The sequence below is a fragment of the Diadema antillarum genome, unplaced genomic scaffold (genome assembly GCF_040938485.1).
Source record: "Diadema antillarum isolate AM-2024a unplaced genomic scaffold, OU_Dant_1.0 seq00000507_RagTag, whole genome shotgun sequence".
NCBI classification, from domain to species: Eukaryota; Metazoa; Echinodermata; class Echinoidea; order Diadematoida; family Diadematidae; genus Diadema; species Diadema antillarum.
In genome coordinates, this window is record NW_027271462.1 from 3,628,324 (window position 1) to 3,651,401 (window position 23,078).

Below are 23,078 nucleotides of genomic sequence, written 5' to 3' on the forward strand. Positions count from 1 at the left end.
CCAAAATGTCAAAAATCCTTCATAAATTCCCCCAAAATTATCGGGTCACTACCAAAAGTTAATCGTTTGGTACTTGTGTCATTCTCAACCTTTCCTGCAAGTTTCATCCCAATCCGTTCACTACTTTTTGAGATATTTTGCACACGGACAAACGAACCAACTAACAAACAAACCAACGGTAACGAAAACGTAACCTCCCCCCTTGGCGGAGGTAATAATATAGAATTCCCAAATGGTCTTAGTAAGCAAATAATCAACGTTGGTGAAGGTGATGGGACAAACTATCACTTCCGAGGCGATCTGGATGTAGCTATCTTTCCGAAGCACAGCTGAGGAAAGATAGCGTACACATTCAGATCGCCGAGGAAGTGATAGTTTGTCTCATTGCCTGAAACTAAAAGTTGATTATTTGCTTTATATTCCACATCAAGGGTCCTAGAAATTCCCATTTTATTCCACATCTGAAACCGTTTTAGCTGTCTTTAGGTATCCTTAGGGCTTAGGCTACGTGTGCGCGTAGATGACAAAACAATGAATTTGCTACGCACACCGCTCGGCACTGAAGTGAAAGTGCGTTGCACTGTGTACTATCAAGTGACCTAGTTAAATGATAGTCCACAGTGCAACGCACTTTTATTTTGCGCGTACTCATCTCGCGTTAAGACTGTATGGACTGCCAGAGATCAGCAAAACAAACAGTTGTCTAAGTTTATAGATGACAAAACAATGAATTTGCTGCGCGCACCGCGCGACACTGAAGGGAAAGTGCGTTGCACTGTGTGCTATCAAGTGACCTAGTTCTTCTCAGGTGATGTTATGGGCAAAACTACGCTTTATCACATGATCAGCTCTTGACCAATCCTATAGCAAGATTCTTAGTATGTGGAATATAATACATCTTACACCTCCTAAACAGACAAAAGACTATGCATTCTGTTCAGTCTCCCCTGACATTGACTTTGCATGGAGAAATCTGTTTATCAGAATTGCTGTAGAAATGTCATCACCCTAAAAATCACTCTAAGTGATCATTGTTAAGAAAAAATGTTGTCATGTTATACACACACACCCCCCCCCCCAAAAAAAAGAAAGAAAAAAAATTGACAAAAAACAAAAAACTGAAAAACGACATGCGTACATAAGGTGCAAATGAGTGAATTATTATGCACCTCCACCATGGCCCTCAGTATACATGCGTAGGTTAATATTACCTGTTAGAAATATCCATAGTGTCTGGTCAATTTTTGAGCTACTTGTCATTTAACAGTAATGCATGAAACTGATAACAATGGATGATATACATTGTATAATTCAGGCTCATAACTAGGATTTCATGGGAGGGTTCAGAATCACACAAAAAAAGTAGAAATTACGCGGTGCGTAATATATGTCCCCGCCGGAAGTAGCATTTTGTAGCAAAATGTACAATATAGGTCAAAAATCAAGGTCAAAGGTCAAAGAAGTCAAAGGTCAAAATTCTGTGTAAAAGTTTTGAAGCGCTCACCTAGTGCCATCACATAAAGCAAACGGAATCGAAATCGGGTTAGAAATGGCGAAGGAGTAGCATTTTGTAGTAAATGTACAACAAAATGTAGGTCAAAAATTAAGGTCAAAGGTCAAAGAAGTCAAAGGTCAAAATTCTGTGTAGAAGTTTTGAAGCCCTCACCTAGTGCCATCACATAAAACAAACAGAATCGAAATCGGGTAAGAAATGGCGAAGAAGTAGCATTTTGTAGCAAAATGTACCAATACAGGTAAAAAATCAAGGTCAAAGGTCAAAGAAGTCAAAGGTCAAAATTCTGTGTAGAAGTTTTGAAGCCCTCACCTAGTGCCATCACATAAAGCAAACGGAATCGAAATCGGGTTAGAAATGGCGAAGGAGTAGCATTTTGTAGCAAAATGTACAATATAGGTCAAAGGTCAAGGTCAAAGGTCAAGGCTGAAATTCTGTGTACAAGTTTCAAAGCTCCCATGTAGTGCTATCATATAAAGCAAACAGAATCAAAATTGGCTCATAAATGACAGAGAAGTAGCAAATTGAAGATTTTGATCACACACGGACGCACACACGGACGGACGGACGGACGGACACAAGGACACACACACGTACGGAGCCCGTTTCATAGTCCCTTGCTCGAACTCGTTCGGCGGGGACAACAAAAGTGGATCTGTCGGTTCAGGTTTAAATTGCCTTATGCACTACTATACTTTCCTTTATATCAAATTAGAAGATTCCTGCTATTCATGTGTGTAAATATGAAAAACATTGGGCTGCTTAAAGTACAATAGATGTTCACTGAAATTTTAAGAATCAGTGTTTATAGTATAAATCACATACGACACATTTAAAGAAATCAACACACCATACAATGGAAGAAATCATAAGATCACATTAGCACAAAACAAAGAAAATGTGAGGTGGAGCATCAGGTAAAATGTGTTATTGTTTTGACTCAAATCCAGGGCTTGTTTCAATTTCAATACTGTAAAGAGTCGCATTTCAAAATCAGGGGATGTTCCATAAAGTTGACAGGCAGATACATTGCATTTGGGGTTAATGTCATTCCTAAAGCAGAGAGGCTTTCATATGTGACCCTGCATCACAAAAACCACACAAAAAGTCCCCAGACATGGATCTTTAGTTAGGGGCAGATTCAGAAAGAGCAGACTCTAACCTTTAAAATGATGCATAATTCAAAACAAATGGACTCTCCTAACCTATCTAAATATTGGAAAGAAAGCACACACTCTGGAAAAGTGTGAACCGAGAAAAGAAGCTCTGAACTGTAGGGTCTTTTCAAGCACTTAATCTTTACCAAGCCATGCTAGCTGTGCGGTGAATGAGACAAAAAGCAGGATGTAACCCACTGTAGCAACAACAATTAGGGATAATCAGATTAAGCTGAAATTGAGCATGCTCTATTAATACATTCTGTCCATGATTAATGCCAACTTTAAAAGCAGTAGCATTGTCTTTTCAAAGGTAATTGGACTTGAAAGTGAAAAGTGTGCAAAGGATTTTCAAAAAAGGAAAAGGGGCCTCTAAGACATACCTGATGACACTACTCCACAAAAAAGGGTTGTAGAAAAACTGCTGAAAACACACTTTCCAATTCATTTTATGATCCCAAATTTAAGAATCATGTAGACAAACAACAGCTCTTTCAGAAAATATGAAAAACTAAAGATTGACTTGGTTGATCTGTTTCACCTGTTTTGAGCCCTCCCCTAAAATCAAGGGGTGCGACTTTTTGTTGGTTTTGTGATGCACGGTCACATAATTCTCTTGCACGGATATCAAAGTTAAATATGAAAGTGTAGAACATGTTAACATAATGTGACACATACAAATCAAGATGTACTTGAGCTGCAAAGCTTTCCAAAACTGGCAAATTAGAAGACAGGTTACCAACACATACATTCACACAGACACATACCAAATTTAGAAATTTAAAACAAATAAAAACAAAGATGAAGTTATTAGTTACTTTTTTTTTAAATCACTTTCTCTTGTAGTTTCAAAGGCACGACAAGGGGGATTTTGACCAAATGTTTTATTATTTCCCAACACCTCAAATCTACGCAATCATCCAGAGGGCTTGTTATTTGAAGTACTATAAAAAAGCAATGACACATTAAAAAAAAAAAACATTGATGGGATACTCTTGGAACAACAACAAATATTGCTGTGATAATTGAGTTAGCAATGGTTAGCAAAGTTAGAGATGGCAGAGTTATGGTGATAAAAGGGTGCTTCATAATCACTATCACAACAAAGGCTAAAATGCAAATAATATTACCAAGAACTACTTTTTGATACCTCTGAATTGTTATTCTAGGCAGAGATTGCATGAGTGAATGAGACGAGGTAAACCCAAATCCCAAGATTGCTTCACGTGCAGCCACTCACTAGTTCAGCTGTGTCGTTACAGGTGAATTCATACAGCTGCTTCAGGGTCCCAACTCGGCTGAACAGACCGGCGAATTCCTGAGGGTTAGATTTAGGTGAAATAAATAATTTCCTTTAACTTAACTGCACGGTCCTCTCAAGACAGTACTCAGGGGCGGATCCAGGAATTCTGTAAAGGGGGGGGGCGTGACTAATATTTCTAGCGCCACTTCAGGGTTTCATTTCATTGTTTTTCTTTTTATTTCTTTTGTTTTTTCCGAAAATTAAAGGGGGGGCGTGCGTCGGTTCCGCCCCCCTCTGGATCCGCCACTGGTACTTCTAGTTAGAGGTGACTTCTGCAAAAAAGATTATTGTAGACGTCCTGAAACTAGTAATCAATGAATAGGAAGTTCTTGACACCATATTTGTGCTTTTGTGCGGCATGTCTCTCCTACCAATTTATAATGAGTGTTTTATAAAATAATACTAAAGAATCTTATTTGAGGCTGCTGCTGTATGTGTATCATTCGTTTGCTCGCAGAATATTCAAAAGCCTCTACATTGCTAAACTTTGATAACAGAATCTTGAATTGCCATCAGATTTCAGAAGATTGAAGGCCCTGTTTTTTTTTTCTTTCTCTCTCAAATTGGCATATTTCCAAATCTAAAAATTCTTCCTGATAACGTGTATACTTTATCATACCTTAGGCTACAAAAAGGGTGCGCAATGATAACTGCAATACCAACTTACATGAGGTAGTAACATTTTTTGGGATTGACAATCAAGGTAACAAACTATTATCAGCTGCCACATGCATGGCTTTAAGAAATTGAGGTTGATACATAGCTCACTAAAGTCAATACATGAACTGACCCCCCAAATAAAAAAAAAGAATAAATAAATAATTGGAAATGCAGCTGCCAGGTCAACCAAGTAAGTATAAAGCTACATGCCTGTCCAATCCTGTCATACTCCACATGCATTTCCCTGTCTGTTGGGGTAAACCGGCTGGCAATGTTCCGATAATACTCGCTGATGGTTTTGATGTAGCCAGGAAGATCTTTTACAAAGAGGACACGATTCAGGGAGGAATCCTGCAGTGTGGGAATTAAAAGGGAATAATAAGGGTTTATCATCACAACCTTTGGAGAGTTTTGGTGATCAAAATATCCATGTTGACAAATCAGTGTCCAGACTTTGGGCAGACCAGTGATTGTACAGTAAACAAAAATACATTGGCATTGTGATTTGTCTGCAAATGGGCAATCAAAGCAAAAAATTCAGATGGCAAATAATCAAGCCTTCTCGACACTACAAACTATTAGTATGAGGTAGAGAGTATTCATTTATCAATGATACTTGAAGTATCATCAGTATGTAATTTAACCGATTGATTCTAATTTCTGATTACTTGCACTATTTGTTAAAACTCTACTTTCTCACTTTGGCATTATCATATCAATGTCATTTGAAATTTCAAAATTATTAATATGAAGCCAACACTCCTCAACTATTTCATATGCAATGTGAATTCTTCCATTCTTCAAATATCCATACCCCATTAAACCAGATTAAAAAACACACACACACACACACACTTAATCTTCCATATTTTACAATGACCCTATCCTTTGGAATACACTTCTTCTATCAACTAAAAACAGTAAGAATGAGAAGGTTTTATAAACAATTCCTCTTTGATGGAATGTACCAGAAGTAAAGCCTAAAATGGGTATATACTATGTCTCCTCTGTTTCTTCTTTTCTCCAGAATAAGACCTGGTATCTTCAATCCTTGTTATAGTTTCACATGAATTTGTTCGATATTTGCCCTTGATAAAATGTAATAATAATCATAAGGGATCATTTCAAACAAGCTTCTTGTTTGGATTTGATGATCTTATCATTTAACACATTGTGGGATTTTGATATTTGTAAACTGCTAACATTTGTAAATGTGCCTTCAAATTGGAAATGAATAGTTTTCCCTCATAATAACCAAGCACCGTTGCATAAGCTTTGCAGTCATGAGCAAAGTGGCATTTCCAAGGTTTGGAAAATTTTTGTAGTTGCAGTAACAATAATATTACAAGTAAAATGATAGAGAAGTGTACATCAGCTTCAACATTCCACATCAGTATTCAATGCCCAAGTTCAATGTTTATGTTCATACATGCATGGTCAAGAGAAAAAAAAACAAAAACACAGACAAAGCGTTTCTCAGCAACAAATTCCATTTTCAGGACAAAATAAATGCAGTTTCAATCTTTCAGATGAGCCAGCAAAACATCAGGTACATGTACTAAATCAACCTCATCTATAGACATATGTCTCATGTTATTTGCTGTTGGAGATTGGCTTTTTTCTTGGTCAACTGCATGAGTAGTGATCAGTGCATACCTCTTTCTTCTCAGGGATGACCTTCTTGAAGGCGTTGTCCAGCATGTTGGCCAGGACCGAGACACTCTGGTCAGCACAACGAGACTGGCGCATGTCAAACACGTAGGAGGGATGGGTCAAGGTGGTCACCCAGTAGTGTAGAGGAAGACTTTTAGTGATAGATTTGACAAAAAGATAAGAATATAATAGTGACAATGAACAATCCACTACAACGTATTGGTCAGCACAGCATAACCAAAGCATGTTCACACATACCAAAAGATATTTTTCTCTAGAACAGTGATAGCAGTGTGTGAATCAATTAGTGGTGTGGAACACTTCAAAAGGAGAAAGAAACATGCATATGTATCCAGATACATTTGATCTATCAAAAGAAAGAATAACATTCACTTTTTCTTCCATTTTTTTTTCAAAGTCAAGACAGAAGGAAACTCAAAATTTCACATTTCAACATGATGATGTGATTTGTCCCCCTGAAACTGCTTTAACAGATAAACACATGCAGAAGTAGATTCCTAGCCATAAACTTACTGTAAATTCTAATACTATCAAATAGTAAAAAGCTAAAATGATCAAAATTTCATTTAAATAGAAACTTTGAAAAAAGATCATGAACTCAATTAAAATTCACAGTTTGCTGAAACACTTATACTGCAGAGAGTCACATAGTCTATTCAATGAGATGCCTTGGCCTTGTATACTATCCTAGGCTATTTTTCTATACATAAAAATACATCATAATGACATTGTTTTCTTTGCAAATTATTCAGCAATTCTAAATTCTCACCTGTTGCTCTTCCAAGCCTCAGCACATTCTCCAATTTTCTCATTCCCACCACAATGCTGACCAGCCATCTCGTCAAAGAAGTCAAACAGGTATTTGATAGTGACCGGCGTCTCCTCAGGTTTATTCAAGATGGTGGAAAGGAAGTTGTTCAAGAAGGGCTCGATTGTTTTCTGTACCAAAATCATGTAATAGCCAGTTAGATCTCTAATTTAGTATTGATAGTGAATAAGGGCATGACCAAGAAAAACAAAACAAAATGAAAACAAACACACACACACAAAGAATGTCATTTATATATCTATTTCATTTTTCAGATTCTGATCAAATTTCAAGCAAGGCAGTAAATAAAACTGTTCTGTAGTAATGAAGTACACTGTATACAATGACAGTTAAAAGATCTAATGTGTGTATACTTTACGCATTAAATAACATGACATTTTCTTACAACATTACTGTGTATGAATGTTTCGAAAATAAAGCTATCAAGAGATTTTTGATAAGTATTCAAAACAGAAAATTGCACAGAAATATCCCTTAGACAACGATATTAGCATTTACAAGTGTACCTTAATATGAAAACAGCTTAGCATTTACTTTAATATCAAAACAGCTTTATTTGATAATGTAATTCATAGAAATAAGGAGTGATTAAGTTGGTTTTAATATTAGTAAGTACTGAGACCAGGGGACATTTCCCATCATATGTACCTTGGTAACCAAGAGATGGGGAGCAGAGAACTCCTTGTCCAGCTTGGTCCTGGACTGAGGGGCATCTGTGTTCATCTGCTCCTCTGGAACCTTACAAAAGACAATCAACAAATCTGAAGTTTTATTCCAGCCCAATCACCAAAACAAAACATAAAAAATTCAGGACTATTGTATTCTATCTAGTGTCAAAAGGTATCTATCTAGATATAAAATGATCTTCACCATCAAAAATTTACACATTATGCAGTACAATGTATGAGCCCGATGAGGGCTCCAGACACCCATGTAATATTCCTATACTTCATTTAATACTAGATCATGTAGTATGTTGTATTAATGGTCTCCAATAGCAGGGCTCCAGTCTGGTGGCTTGTTTGGGACACTCAAAATTTGAAATTTTAGTGGCCAAAAAAAGGAAACATAAAAAAAGCAATTTGAATCTCAGTTGCCCCAGTGGGCAACATACAGTTAATCTCCCAGGCTATTTGGTGGCCCAGCATCAATCTTCAGTGACTCCTGGTCGTCACGCCACCACTTAAAGCCCAGCTATACCTATAATATACATAGATGCTAATATTAATTTGAAAACAAGCTAACACCTCTTGCAATGTATAGTTCAGCAAGATACTCAAATGATAATGATGAGTTAAAGTTTTATCATTGCCACTTTTATATGCATTTATTACATTTTAAAACATTTAATTTCTTTCCCTTTATCCTCGTCATCTCATCATTTTCTTCAATAAAATAATTCATTATTGCAGTTGACATTATTGGTAGACAGAATCACTTACTAGATGCCACAAGCGATAGCCTCCTTCACGTGTCTGAATCTTGGTGTAGTCTCTAATCCTCGCATCATTTTGTCCCTGGCCATCATCTTAGGATAGAGAAAACAAAATGTTTACATCCTCACCACCTCCTTCCTTCCTTCCTTCTTTGGCAAACCAAGCTTGCTTAAAAGCCTGATAAAGTCAACTATCGTCAAATTTCTAACTTTGATACCTTTTTTACATTCTTCCAAATTCTACATGTATGCTTTGCAGTTAAACCTAATACATCAAGCCACAGAAATACAGAGAAGTCTCTCCATGAAATCGACATTTTACATGTTTTTTTTTATATCAGCCTTGAAGTTTAGATGCAGTAGATTTTGCTGAATACAAAACATTCAAACATGATATTGTATGTCAAATATTCAATTTTCTTCAGGGGCGGATCCAGGAATTCCGTAAAGGGAAAACGCCATTACAAAATTAAAGGGGGGGGGGGTGCATGCACATGCGCATATATGTACATGTACTGTGTCCTGTGAACCAGAACATGTACATGTACAGTATGTATGCATGCATGTTACATTTTTGTGGGTCAGAATGACATTTTAATAGCATCTTGTAAAATTTGTTAATAGCAACAGACTCACAAAATTCGACAAAATTAAAAAAACAAAAAACAAACTTAAAAAAAAAAAAAGATATTGCATAATATATAGTACCGGTAAATTTATCAGCATGAATGTTACAGTTGTATGTAATATTTTATAAGGCTAAAACTCACAGATATGAAACATGAGGGTATCCACTGACACTGGCTGGTAGTTTCCACTCCGGTTTTCAATGGAAGCAACTTTCTCAATCAATGCCACACGGTTGTTATCAGTAACCTACCATAGATGGGAACAACATACAGTCTATTGTTTTCTTTCAATCAACACATACAACAGTGTAACTAAACTTCATTCAAGTACATAATGTATGTTGCCAAGGAATCAATGTATAAGTTACCACTTGATTGAAATTCATGAATATAATAACTAAAACTATGGCACATAAAATTAAGCAAATATATTTTACGGTGAAAAATTTGAGCAAATGTTCTAACCTATTTCACTTTCTGTCCATTAAAATTGAAGTGCTGGTAATTTGCAGACTTAATCACTTTTAAGAGCAGTGCCAAAAAAAAGAGTATGGGAGGATGATATGAGTTGAGTACTATACAGTGTGATGTAATTCAGAAACATTAACCCATTGAGGACAGGCTGATTTTACTACAACATGCATTTCCCATAGACACTTGCCTGAGTATACTGTGCCTGACTATACTGTTGCTACAACATTAATTTCCAATAGACACTTGCTTGAGTATACTCACGACTCTTCCTCAATGGGTTTAAGGATGATTATAAAAATGTTCTTTCCTTCCAGACAGATCATTTTCAAAGTATAATCCAATCTCATACTAGTACTTGATTTTATAAAGGTCTTTGAAGGTGATAATCTAAGCTAGGCATCAACTAGAGACTTGCCTGAGTTCAGCAGGAGGTATTTAAGATATATCATTGTCCCTTTGTGGATACTTTCAAAACAACTTTGACATTGTAAATAGAGTGCATCTGACATGCAAATGGCTTATGACTATGGCTGTTCAGATGAAATATTCATGTTTACACTTGATCTGTCACTATGAAAGCTTACAAAATTGACCAACATACATCTTTCCTACACTGTATTATAAAGAAATAATGACAAATCTTACGTTCAAATGCAAACATTTTTTAGTAAATCAGTATTATACATTGGTAAACACAGCGAAGTGCGCTGGAGTTTAGGCATTCAAACACTACAGGCTTCCATAAATGGACATGAAGGGTCAATTCAAGATGCTATTGGAACACACTTCAGAAAAGAAGTGAAGTTTCAAGTGTCACGCCGTTCCATACAAGAACCTGGTGGCCTGTTTATCAAGTCTATGTGGATTTCAAAATTCAGAATGGAACAGGTTTATCATTTAGATTTAGACCTTTCAGTCATATTTCAGTCATAACTGACTTCACAACATTTTGTAATTTTTCTGGGGTTTGTGTATGTATAATCAACCTTGAGATATACAAACATATGATTATACAAATATATTCCAAGTGTTTATAATACGGTATGTGATAACATACCCCCATGGTCTCTATAGTGTTGACCTGGACAGGCTTGCTGCTGTCAGCCGGGGTGTTGAAATCGTCTTGGTCCCTCAAAAGTCTCTGCTCTCCTCCTGGATGGTACCACACTTTAAGCAAAATAGGGAAAAGAACACATGTTAAAATGACTATTTAGAGCTATTAAAAACACAAACTGTAGCTGTTTGTTACACTCTCATTGAGTTTAACATACATTTAGTCACTTGTGCTTGGGCATAACAAATATGGTCACAATGGATTTTACATATATTTGGAGAGCCAGCAAGTCAGTATTAAGTGTGTTTTTAACATCAAGCCTGTACTTCCAAGCACAAAAAAAGTTCATGATTCTATAAAAGTGGGAATTTTTGAACATTTCGCACAACCAGAAGGCACGTTGCACAAAGGAAAGGCATGCCAATCTTTTTGCCTGCCATACGTTCCAGTAATTAATAACCGTATTTCACAGGATGAGAAACACACTAAATCATTCTTACCTAGTCATGCGTTAAAAATTACTTGTGTGAAAATATAGCTGAAACAAACTGGCTGTACGACATTACATACTCAAATCCATCTCATGGGCTCTCTTCTGATTGACAACGTGCCGCCTCCGGTAGGCTGCATCCAGGATCTTTTGCTTGGCTTGGGTGATACTGTCAACATCCAGGACCTTGACATAATACTCGTGTTTCCCGCTGCTGCCCACCACAGATAGATTCTGAATGAAAGAAGAGATTAATTTAAAGGTCCTGTTTACCTTTGGGAGCAGAGATTTTAAAAATGATATCACTTTTGATGCATATGTGTAGGTCACCTGTGTATCACAAAACATCATACCTTATACAATTTTTGCAACAAAGCCTAAAATATAAAGAGACATCACTATTTTTCTCATTACACCATAACTGTAGACGGTTTAGTTTGGAAAAATTTTTATTATATCTATTGTTCACATTTTGTATATGTAGCAATATCTAACATTGATTATACTGTTTCAAATTTTTACATTGGTTGCTTCTATCCCTAACTCACATTTTTGAACTATTTTGAAGCAGTAATGCTGGGTTTTTGTTCCATCTGCAAATGGTAAATAATGGATTTAAAGCTAGGTCAATGTCAATAATGTCAATAAAAGAAAACAAAATGAAATAGGCCAACTGTTCTTGAGGAGGTTGTAGGGATGGGTATTACACAGGGCTGAATTATTTATGTGAAAGTTACAGATGCGTCAAGAGGTATAAAGTAACATTGATAGAATCAGGTGAGAAGAAATTGTTGCCTGAATGGCATGGTGTTATGATGGAAAACGTCAATATTTCCAACACAGTCAGACGACTGTAATCACTAGAGGAGAGGAATACTCCTTATCTGAGAGAAGAAAATCTTAAGTATACACGAAATTATTACAAACCAGAATATGGCCAACCTAAAAGAACATGAGGCAGTACTATAAGCAGTTGACAATACAATTTTCAGTCCTCCCTACCTATCATATCTAAATATTAAATTCTTCTAAAATGAACAAATCTACCACAAGTGTTTCTTTCACACAGGTAATTTGCTTTTGTTATCCTAAAGGTAAATGCTGATTATTTCCATATCCATATTTCAAAATGATGAAAAGCTGTTATAAGTAGTTATACATATAACAACTATTTCTGTAGCCTGGCTGACCATAGTATATCTTATACTGGCTTTCCTGCTGAGCAACCTTCTCGAATATCTTGCAGTCACCACTGTAGCAGTCAAAGGTTTAAAGCTTTCAATCTGGCTTGTCTGGCATTACTGCTACACCTCACTCATGCAAAAGAGTCAGCAACAATTATGGACAGACAATTGTCCGTTCCTACCACTTCCTGGAATTCCACATCCTCCTCCAGGAGACAGTCAAAGTTGAGGGAGAAGTATGACTGCCCGGTGACGATGTCTACCGGTCCTTTCTCACACTGGATCTTGATGGACTGGTACAGCAAGTACAGAGACTGGGCAACGTGTTTCTACAAACATGAAAAATTATGATGGAACGATCTGATTAGAATGACTTTAATGGGGTACACAGCTCAGGAAAAGATACAAATAAATACAGCAGTGAAAATGATAATTGTATTTTTTTTAATGTATTGCATAACCTGAGTGACTTTATAATTAATATTTCAGCAAAGAGAAAATATGAGTTTAAATTGATGCTTGGCCCCCCCCCCCCCCCCCTTTAATTTTGTAAAGGCGCCCCCTCTTCACGGAATTCCTGGATCTGCCCCTGAAAGTGTACAACAAATTTAGAATGATCATTTCAAATCCACTGATGCTTTGATTAGAAAAGATGCATGCAAATCTGAAAGTCATTAAAAAATGGAGAGATGATTGACACCAACCTTCAAGAAGCCAAACATGCAGAGAGAAAGCCAATTTGACAAGAGCTTCTCCAAAATAGTCTCAGTCCTGTTTGATGCACAGAAATGATGAGAGAAAAAATAGGCAAGAAAAATTGTTGACTATGAACATAAATGAGAAAAGAGAAATGTCACCAGTACCAGAAAAGTTATGAATTTGCTGTTGTCCAGCATCTAGTCATACCATGACACTCTTAACATAATTATCATTCTTTGACAGTTGTATCACTGCAAATAAAATGTAATATGTGCATACATTTCACATTGAAATTCTGTGTATGGAGAAGAAACATTGCAAGCCGAGACACAGAAATATATAGTGGAAGAGAATAGAGTACCAATGCTGGGGAGCTTATGACAGAACAAATGACATAACCAAGAGTTTAACCCGTTGAGGACTAGTCCTGAGCATACTTGTGCAGGTGTCCGTGGGAAATGCATGTTGTAGTAAAATCAGTCCGTCCTCAACAGATTAAAGTATGGAACTGGTGCAACAGTACTGAATTAATCGGCATAATCCAACTCAATGAATGGAGCAGCATTAGAATATGTTACAGAAGTTTGTACCACACTTAGAGCTACCAGTAAAGCCATGACACACAAAAAAAAAAAGCCTGTTGATGAATACTAAAGGATATATATACAGTATCCCTGATGAAATTATGTGCATAGTTTCCATAATCACAAAACATAGCATAACCATTCATTAGCTTTATAATACCAAACAGACCAAGCCAACTTCAGTTGAATTTCCAATACAGATGAGCTTCTACTCTAAGAAGCAGGTTTGTTCATCAGCTGAGCATAATTGTGCACAAGTCATACCTTCTGAAAAGTGACCTCATGTTACCAGTATCGGCACTGTCTGCAATTTTCTCCTCAAGAAGAGTCAGCAAAATCCTGGCATTTAGAGGTGAGAGATAAATTAGAAAATTAGATATTTGCAGTAATTTTGTGATCATGGGTATAAAGTAAGATGGTAAATTTACAAAAATCGAAGTAAACTGTACTGACTTCATGGAAAATTTATAAAAACTAGGTTTCCTCGTGTCTATTTCAAGTCACACTTCATCAAGCACAAAGTGAAACTATGCAATCAACACGATAACACAGCGCATGCAAGACATGACTGCTTAAGCTCTGATATGGATGTACTATAAAATGTTTCAATTATATATTTTGGATACCAGCTTTAATAACAGTTATAATGTAGTGGGCAACCCATAAAGCCTAATAAAATTGATTACATTTTTAAAGTTGTTAGCACAGATTTCATACAAGAATTATGCAGACTACAAACTTTGAAATAATGTGATTATACTTTGTCCAACTTCATTTCCACAGCCTTCAATTGACCGTCATGGTAAGAAAGCTGACAACCAAATGAATTATGGTTTTCAAAACTTAACAGTTTTGGAGTTGGTGGGTCCTCTGTAACATCTACAAGGATTTTTCAATCTTGTGGCAAACTAGGAAACAAAGCATTTTTAATATGTTATTATGTTGTATGAATTCAAACGAACCGATTCAGCAAATCATATGCTCATTGCTACATTTTGCATGTTCTATATCACTGCCACCATGTAAAATGTGCTTCTTAAAGTCAGAATTAATTCTCTGTACTGATTACAACTCACTTTGTGAAGTATTCAAATTTTCCCTCTGACACAAGAATGACTGTGATTAGTGAGGCAATGTTGACTCTGAAACATGGAGATACAAAAAGTATGAGGCTGACGTTAATGTCACAATCTGAACAAATGAAATCAAAAGCACATTTATTCAGATAAACAAATCACTGGCATCAGTTAAGACCTTCAAATATTGTTCCCTTTTCTCTTTTCACTAACATATGCTGTGCTATGAAAGTGTCGTAAGGGAAAGATTACATCCATGTGTAAAAGTTAAATGGACATGTAAATACATACAATGTACATGAATATTCTGATAATATATTTCCATTCCTTCAAATATTTCCTGTAGGCAAAAATTACTGGTAGCTTACATCTAACACTAAAATAACCAGTTGATCTGTTTTTGTTTTGTTTTCTCTCTCTCTCTCTCTACAAACTGGCCGGTAAAGTACCATCATATACAAGGAAGCATAAATACATTACATGTGTATACAATGTACATGACAATGTACATTGGCTCCAGTGTGGAAAATAATTGGAGCATACAAAGCATATATTCAACAAGACCTGTCTGAAATATCATGCAAATGACTATACCCTATCCTTTTTTTTCACTGACATGTAATAACAACTACTTTATACATTGCACAGACTGATGCATATACATACACTGTATGAAGAAGAAATATTCATATGGAAAAGCTAACCTGTCTCTGCGATGTGACCTCCTTTTGTCTTCTAGTTCATGGATGAAGTTGGTCAAGAAGTCTTTATTGCCGAGCTGCCTCGAGAACATTATCATGGCCCTTTCCAGATCAGCATCCAAATACTGCATTAGTAATAGAATTACAAAAAAATTGCAAAATGCTCACTGTTTCATCCAGCGCTGAAGCTATTTCACCTCATTATATTTTTGTACATAAAACTACAACAAATTCTTGACAGAATTCGTGACTTGATGGCTATCTCAGCTGTGTTTGTTTGTTTGTATTTTTTTCATAGCAAAAATCAATGTATTCCATACAATAAAGTAAAAGTTTTACAAATAAAGCGCAATAAAAAATGGAGAAAATACAAAAGGAGGATAGCCCATTATCAGCAGTGACAATGATTGTCACTTCTTGGTCCTATTTCATTTTTAAAAAAAATGTTAAGATAGCAACTCTTGCTAGAAGAGTACTGTAACTTCCAATAGCAACAGCCAATCAGGAAGCCCGATTCTTGTCATTACCATGACAATTGCCATTCCAGCAAGAGTTGCTATTATATATATTTTTTTTTCTTTTGGTTTGTTTTGTTTTGTTTTTGTTTTTTTAATGAAATGGGGCCCTGGCCTTCTATGAAGAGCAATGAAAGAGTCAGTAACCACAAGGGCAAAGTTATCTTTGAAGAGTTTTGAAAATGCATTTTTGTGACTTTATGAATTGGACTTACTTCGGGATCTGACGTGGCAGGAAGGACATCGAGCCCGGAGAAGAGCATGTTTCGTGTGTAGTCCTGGGTGTTGACAAAGGGAATGCCTAGACCTTTGACCTGTTCCTCTACTTCTGACATGTCAGCCTGGAGGTCATGGAATGCTGTTCAAAAGATGCATAGTAAAAAATATTAGGTCATTTTCACTCCAGAATACCTCTTTTAAATTATGAAAAATTATGCCATAAAGTTGCATGCTATTTCTTTTCTAAATGGCACAGTGTGAACCTCCACAGTTTTCTGAAAGAGGATTAATATAATACAAGAATTGCACATATGGCTATATCTTTAGTAGTAGTAGTAGTAGTAGTATCTTTACATAAGAGACCCGCGGGTCTAGCGCTCACCTGAGTATCGCAAGTTCACCTTTCACGCGGTCACTAATCTAAATTATTCACAGCTCTACCAAAATTTGACCAGGCATTCTCAAGTAGAAGATGAAAATGTACAATAAGGGCCAAATTTTTTAAGATTCCTTAATTTGGGGGGATTGGGGTCCCCTGGGGCCCTCTGGGTGGGGCATGGTGCCCATTTTGATAAATTGAGATCCTGACCCCCTAGGGATGCTACCTGCCAAGTTTGACGAAAATCCATTATGAGGTTTTCAGGAAGAAGATGAAAATGTACAATTCAGGCCCCCATTTGGACCTTCCCAACCACCCACCCCTGCCCCCCAAATGGGCACCCCTGGATCTCCTATGAACAAACTTGAAACTACAGTCATTAATGAACTCACTCATAGTATTTCATCTTAGCTCTATAACTTCTAATTCTAGAGAAGATTTTTAAAGATTCTTTCATTTTGGGAGTTTGGGCCCCCTGGGGGCCCCCTGGGTGGGGCATGGTGCCCATTTTAACAAATTGAGATCCTAATCCCTTAGGGATGCTACCTGCCAAGTTTGGTGAAAATAGGTAATGGGGTTCTCAAGAAGAAGATAAAAATGTACAATTTAGGCCCCATTAGGACCCCTCCTCACCCCCCTCCCCTGGGTCACAAGGGGGGCACCCCTGATTCTGCCATGAACAAACTTGAAACTACAGTCATCAATGTACTAACTCATAGTATTAACTTAGCTCTATCACTTCTAGTTCTAGAGAAGAAGATTTTTACAGATTCCTTAATTTTGGGGGGTTTGGGCCCCCTAGGGGCCCCCTGGGTGGGGCACGGTGCCCATCTTAACAAATTAAGTTCCTAACCCCCTAGGGATGCTACCTGCCAAGTTTGGTGAAAATGGGTCATGGGGTTCTCAAGAAGAAGATGAAAATGTACAATTTAGGCCCCATTAGAACCCCTCCCCACCCCCCTCCCCTGGGTCCCAAGGGGGGCACCCCTGATTCTGCCATGAACAAACTTGAAACTACAGTCATCAATGTACTAACTCATAGTATTAACTTAGCTCTATCACTTCTGGTTCTAGAGAAGAAGATTTTTACAGATTCCTTAATTTTGGGGGGTTTGGGCCCCCTAGGGGCCCCCTGGGTGGGGCACGGTGCCCATCTTAACAAATTAAGTTCCTAACCCCCTAGGGATGCTACCTGCCAAGTTTGGTGAAAATGGGTCATGGGGTTCTCAAGAAGAAGATGAAAATGTACAATTTAGGCCCCATTAGAACCCCTCCCCACCCCCCTCCCCTGGGTCCCAAGGGGGGCACCCCTGATTCTGCCATGAACAAACTTGAAACTACAGTCATCAATGTACTAACTCATAGTATTAACTTAGCTCTATCACTTCTGGTTCTAGAGAAGAAGATTTTTACAGATTCCTTAATTTTGGGGGGTTTGGGCCCCCCTGGGGGCCCCCTGGGTGGGGCATGGTGCCCATTTTAACAAATTGAGTTCCTAACCCCCTAGGGATGCTACCTGCCAAGTTTGATGAAAATCGGTCTTGGGGTTTTCAAGAAGAAGATGAAAATGTAAAAAGTTTACGCACGACGGACGACGGACGACGCACGACGGACGACGCACGACGCACGACGGACGCCGGACGAAGGGCGATCGCAATAGCTCACTTGAGCCTTTGGCTCAGGTGAGCTAATAAGCTACAAAATATCTACATGTACTCTTTGCAACACGTGTAGTAAGGTACTAGTAACACACATTTACACCAAGAAAAAAAAAATGATTGAAAAGACAAAAGTAGATACATAGACCAAAATAATGTAAGTTGCATGTGATGACTAGCACAAATATGATTTCCAATCACAACCCTACCCCATCTTTGTCCCTCATCTTTACCTAGAAAATGTCAAAAACTAAAGGAAACATCTCCTAGTGTATATCCTGTAGACCATAGTTCATACAGGCCTGTACCAATGGTAAAATCTTGAAATAATAAGAAATATAATCAACATACAGCACTCTTGTTCTGTCATGTTCAGTCTAACTAATGACCCTACGACATGACCCTATGACATCACATCCAGAAAAAGAAATCAAAATATTACAAAATCATAATTAACATATTAATTTCCCTTGCAGTATATTTGCACACAAAAAAAATCCCATATCACCTAATTTAAACATAATCTTATCTGTACGAGTGCACCTTTGTCAAGGCAGTATATGAAGGGGACCTATTGGATCTTATGTTATATTGAAGAAACAAGTGACAAAGATCTACCAATGACTGAAATTTTTCCATACCAGCTTCGACTTTCTGTTGGATTTTCTTTTCAACCAACTCAAGTTCCTGCGCCTGCTTGTCCAAGTTCTCGTAACTCCTACGGTACAGTCCGAAGCCAACCAGCACCATCACAATGATGATCAGCACAGCACCGCCACAAGCACCACCGATGATGGCGCCCAAAGGTAAACCTGTTGGGTACTGCACATAGCCAACAGAAAAGCCAAGGTTGCCTTGACTCACCTGCAAAGTGACAACAGTAAGATGAGTCAAGCATGTTACATGAATAGGGAAATTATTTGTATTTGTGAAATGAGTGCAGATATGGATGTTTATTATTTGCTGTAGCTCACAATGAATGATATTGGTCCATGGTCCATCTTAACACAAGAGACCAAGTTCTTAGTACATTATAACATGCCAACTTACAGTACTTACATGTAACCAATGTCCATTAAATGTTCATTTGTGTCTTGTGATCATGGTAATTTCATACCTAACCACATTTGGGGTTAAATCTTTAATGTCTCTTATGCTTTCAGTCAATAGAGCAATGAAAGCATATTTTCACCTGCTATTGATATACTTATTCTAACAGCATATTCCCAACAGCATCTATACTTAACAACATTTGGGGTTAAATCTTCAATGTCTCTAAGGCTTTCAGTCAATACAGCAATCAAAGCATATTTCCACCAGCTATGAATATACAATTTTAACAGCATATACCCACTTTTTATACCACCAAACAATTCTGTGTCTGTATGAATGTGCATGATATACATAACGATTAAGTAATAACAAGCAAGAGTTAGCAAATTCTTCGTATTTGTGTTAATTCAATAAGTTTTGGTGCTTACAATTTTGTTAATTCAAAAATGTTAAAAGAAAATGCATCAAATAAATTCTGCAAAGCATTGTTCATTATACAATGGATTTCTGGCAAAAAAAAAATATATATATTTCTACCGACTTCAAGAACAGATGATGCAAATTTCTTCAGGGGCATCAAAAGGAATAGTGTGCATGTGGTAACTATGGAATACAGTCTAAACTCATTTGACTATACCACATGGTTATAAAAAAAAAACAATATCATAATTTCCCTTATGCACACAATAGGCCTACCTACTGATCACAATATGTGTAAAATGTCAAGAAACATAGTGGACTCTACACAACTACAGAGGTTTTCTGTCCTTTAAAGAAACTGTATCTTCTCATTGTTTTCTCCATTTCACAGAGAAATGTTACAAACTGCTTAGACATATTTCTAAGTTGAAATCTAAACCTAGAATGTAAAATTATTTCTCCAACATGGACGCATTTGAATAAAAGGATGCGTCCCACTGACATTTGTCAGTTATTAAAACAAGAATAGAAATAGAACAGCCAAATAAGATGACTGAAGAACTTTAAAAACAATTTAATGGAGAAAGAACAAAATCAATCGATCAATGGCATAGTACACTACTTTAATATCTACAAAAGACAACTATGCTTACATGGACTGCTGGAAGATTTCTTGTCGGACCTTCCCCTAATGAACCATTATTAAATCCTGCTGATGGTGCCTTTTCTGGCATCTTGCAGATCAGCTTTTCGCTTTCCAAGATTTGGACTACACATTCACCGTCTCCACCAACAAAGACCTGCACATCATCTTCATTGCTGGCCAGGTTGAGATTATTTCCCTAAAAATATGACATGACGATAGAAGGGAAAGAGATAAGAAAAAGCATGGTAATTGCATAAAGCTGAAAGAAGCTACATTTTGTATTAAAGGGTGTGTACAGTTCTGGTCGAGGTGAAGATTTAGCTTTTAACTTTTCGTGAGATATTTAGAAACCACTCTATGAGATGTCAAAGAGCATGCAGTTCTAAGGGGTGTCAAAAGTTTATTCGATGAAAATCGGTTTTGAAGTGGCTGAGATATCCAAAAACAAGGTGAAACAAAGAGATACTAATAAAGTTGGGGCATGTCGCCTTTTATTATTAGCACTTTTTTGGATATCTCAGCCATTTGAAAACCAATTTTCATCAAATAAACGTTGAATCCCTCTTAAAATTACATGCTCTTTCATATTTCATAAAAGGCTTTTCATTATCTCACTTAGGAATGTTCAAAACATGAATCCCTACCTCAACCAGTACTGTACAGTCCCTTTAACATAGAGGAGAAAACTAATGAGAATTTAAATGGAAAACTTTAGGATGGGTGCTCAACTTTTCAGGATTTTATATGCTTTGAACTTAGTGTAATTACCATGATAGTCCCGCATGTTTCATGTTCTTCAGTTGCACAAAATACACCCATCATGCCTCAAATAAAATTAATGTAATTATATTTCCATATATGTATGTCAATTGCCATAGATTTAATTTCATACAGCATATTCACATATAACAAGAAATATGTATTGAGAAAATCCTTAAGCAGGTTATAGATCCCTGCTAGAGAAGGCAGCTCATCATGAGTTCATTGACACCAGTGAGAAGCAGGCAGGCGACTGCCATCTATTTATATCACGTGTCGGACATTTCATTTTTACACCCATTATACATGTACTTTCAGAATTCAAACTCAAAAGTAGTTTAATATATAAATAAATAAATATATATATATTATATATACTGCAACAAAGTTCATGCTGTATTCACCAACGGTTTATATATACATATATATAATTCTTTTTTGTGTGTGTAATCATACATATCTCTCTGTCTTCATGTAAATGTACAGGATGGTTCTTCGTCACACATCTTATGGTTTTGATCCCCCTTTTAATTCCTTTTTGTTGCCCTCTATATCAATAGTTGTCTTCTTCACCTCCACACGCTCTACATGCTCTGTACATGCATGTTGAAAATCAAACTATTTCCCAATGATAAAGAAGCCTTTCCGTTGTGTCTACCACTGTGTACCTCATCAGTCAGGTTAGTGCACACTGCGCTTCGAGTGCGCGCTCAGTGCATGCATACACACCTCAAACATATGCAGCTTGAATTCCTCTCTGTTTTTGCCCCATTTACCAATGATAGTCTTTCAAAAAAATTGAATAGTTATCTGGATTCAGACGGTTATTTTTTTTTTCTTTGTCCCTATTTATTGCAAATCCAGTTCTTTTTTATGCCACTTATGATTTATGAAACAGTGTATAATGACATACAGTTTTAATATTGTATATTTGCTCATGGGATCAGCCTCGAAAGGCCAATGGCCTACTGCTGATTTCCTCCACCATTTATTTTAATTGTTATGTCAATCTTGAACACACACTTTTTAATTTTTAATTGTGATTATGTACTTATCCAATATAATTTTTGGTTTGTATATGTATGTGTTGGAACTGATTGATTGTATATTTATATGTTTTTACCTGAACTTGTGGAAATAAACTTGAAACTTGAATTTTTTTAGCAGTGTCTTGGTATACTAGAACCACACTTCCCCTAACATTCAACTTTACTGGGTTAACCTAATGGAAGGAATTTCAGAGATGAATCTTGAATATGAAAGGATACAATACAATTTCCTTCTCAAGCATTACATAGATTACATGTAGATGGATATAATTGGCGTATGACATTTTCACTGATTCCACTTTCATTTTAATAGCAAATCTCACATTAAGTTCTAGCAAGTTGCTTTCAGGCAGATTGAAAATTGAATCTGGTCCCTCAAAATTGTAGTAAACTGGATCTGGGAAGTATGTGATGATTTCATTCCAGTTGATGACAAAACCATCAAAGTCAAATTGTAAGGAAGCCGTAAGACCATCCTCAGTTTGTCTTCTCCTCCGTGATGTCGTGTCCCCAGGATAGGTTGGCGAGGGACAAGTAAGAACGGTGGCACTTCCATTGCCATTACAAATCTGAAAATAAAGGCAGATAGAAGTAAAGAATTCAATGTTAAGAATTTATATTTCAACATTAGTCTACAACACAACCATTTTTAACACAAAAGTATCAGTTCTACAAAAGTTTGCCCCTTTATATTCCGGTCTTAATGCATGAAACGTGCTTGAGAGAAGTTCTTTCCTTATGGTTGTTGCTTTTACATGAATCAGAAATGACATCATTAATTTGAAAATGACACTAGAAATGCACTCAGAGAGCGCAGACCACCGCCAAGACAGCAAATCATTTCTAACCATACACATAATAGATATACTCTTTCCCAATTAAAAAATCCTTTTGTTTACGTCATCAGTTTCCAGCTGT

General features: G+C 36.7%; 1 protein-coding gene across 1 annotated transcript in view; it reads right to left on the minus strand.

The window, feature by feature from the left end:
- LOC139734028 (plexin-A4-like) overlaps positions 1 to 23,078 on the minus strand; it is a 44,946-nt gene that overhangs the window by 1,390 nt on the left and 20,478 nt on the right. Inside the window, exons 10-27 of the mRNA XM_071644834.1 lie at positions 22,484 to 22,729; positions 20,360 to 20,548; positions 18,875 to 19,097; positions 16,193 to 16,335; positions 15,466 to 15,587; positions 14,762 to 14,827; positions 13,950 to 14,024; positions 13,107 to 13,173; positions 12,585 to 12,731; positions 11,299 to 11,452; positions 10,732 to 10,841; positions 9,342 to 9,447; positions 8,579 to 8,664; positions 7,785 to 7,874; positions 7,077 to 7,246; positions 6,290 to 6,437; positions 4,844 to 4,984; positions 3,911 to 3,988 (exon numbers count right to left, since the gene is read on the minus strand). Of these exons, the coding sequence (XP_071500935.1) occupies positions 3,911 to 3,988; positions 4,844 to 4,984; positions 6,290 to 6,437; positions 7,077 to 7,246; positions 7,785 to 7,874; positions 8,579 to 8,664; positions 9,342 to 9,447; positions 10,732 to 10,841; positions 11,299 to 11,452; positions 12,585 to 12,731; positions 13,107 to 13,173; positions 13,950 to 14,024; positions 14,762 to 14,827; positions 15,466 to 15,587; positions 16,193 to 16,335; positions 18,875 to 19,097; positions 20,360 to 20,548; positions 22,484 to 22,729 (2,361 nt within the window). The remainder of the gene's footprint in view (positions 1 to 3,910; positions 3,989 to 4,843; positions 4,985 to 6,289; positions 6,438 to 7,076; positions 7,247 to 7,784; positions 7,875 to 8,578; positions 8,665 to 9,341; positions 9,448 to 10,731; positions 10,842 to 11,298; positions 11,453 to 12,584; positions 12,732 to 13,106; positions 13,174 to 13,949; positions 14,025 to 14,761; positions 14,828 to 15,465; positions 15,588 to 16,192; positions 16,336 to 18,874; positions 19,098 to 20,359; positions 20,549 to 22,483; positions 22,730 to 23,078) is intronic.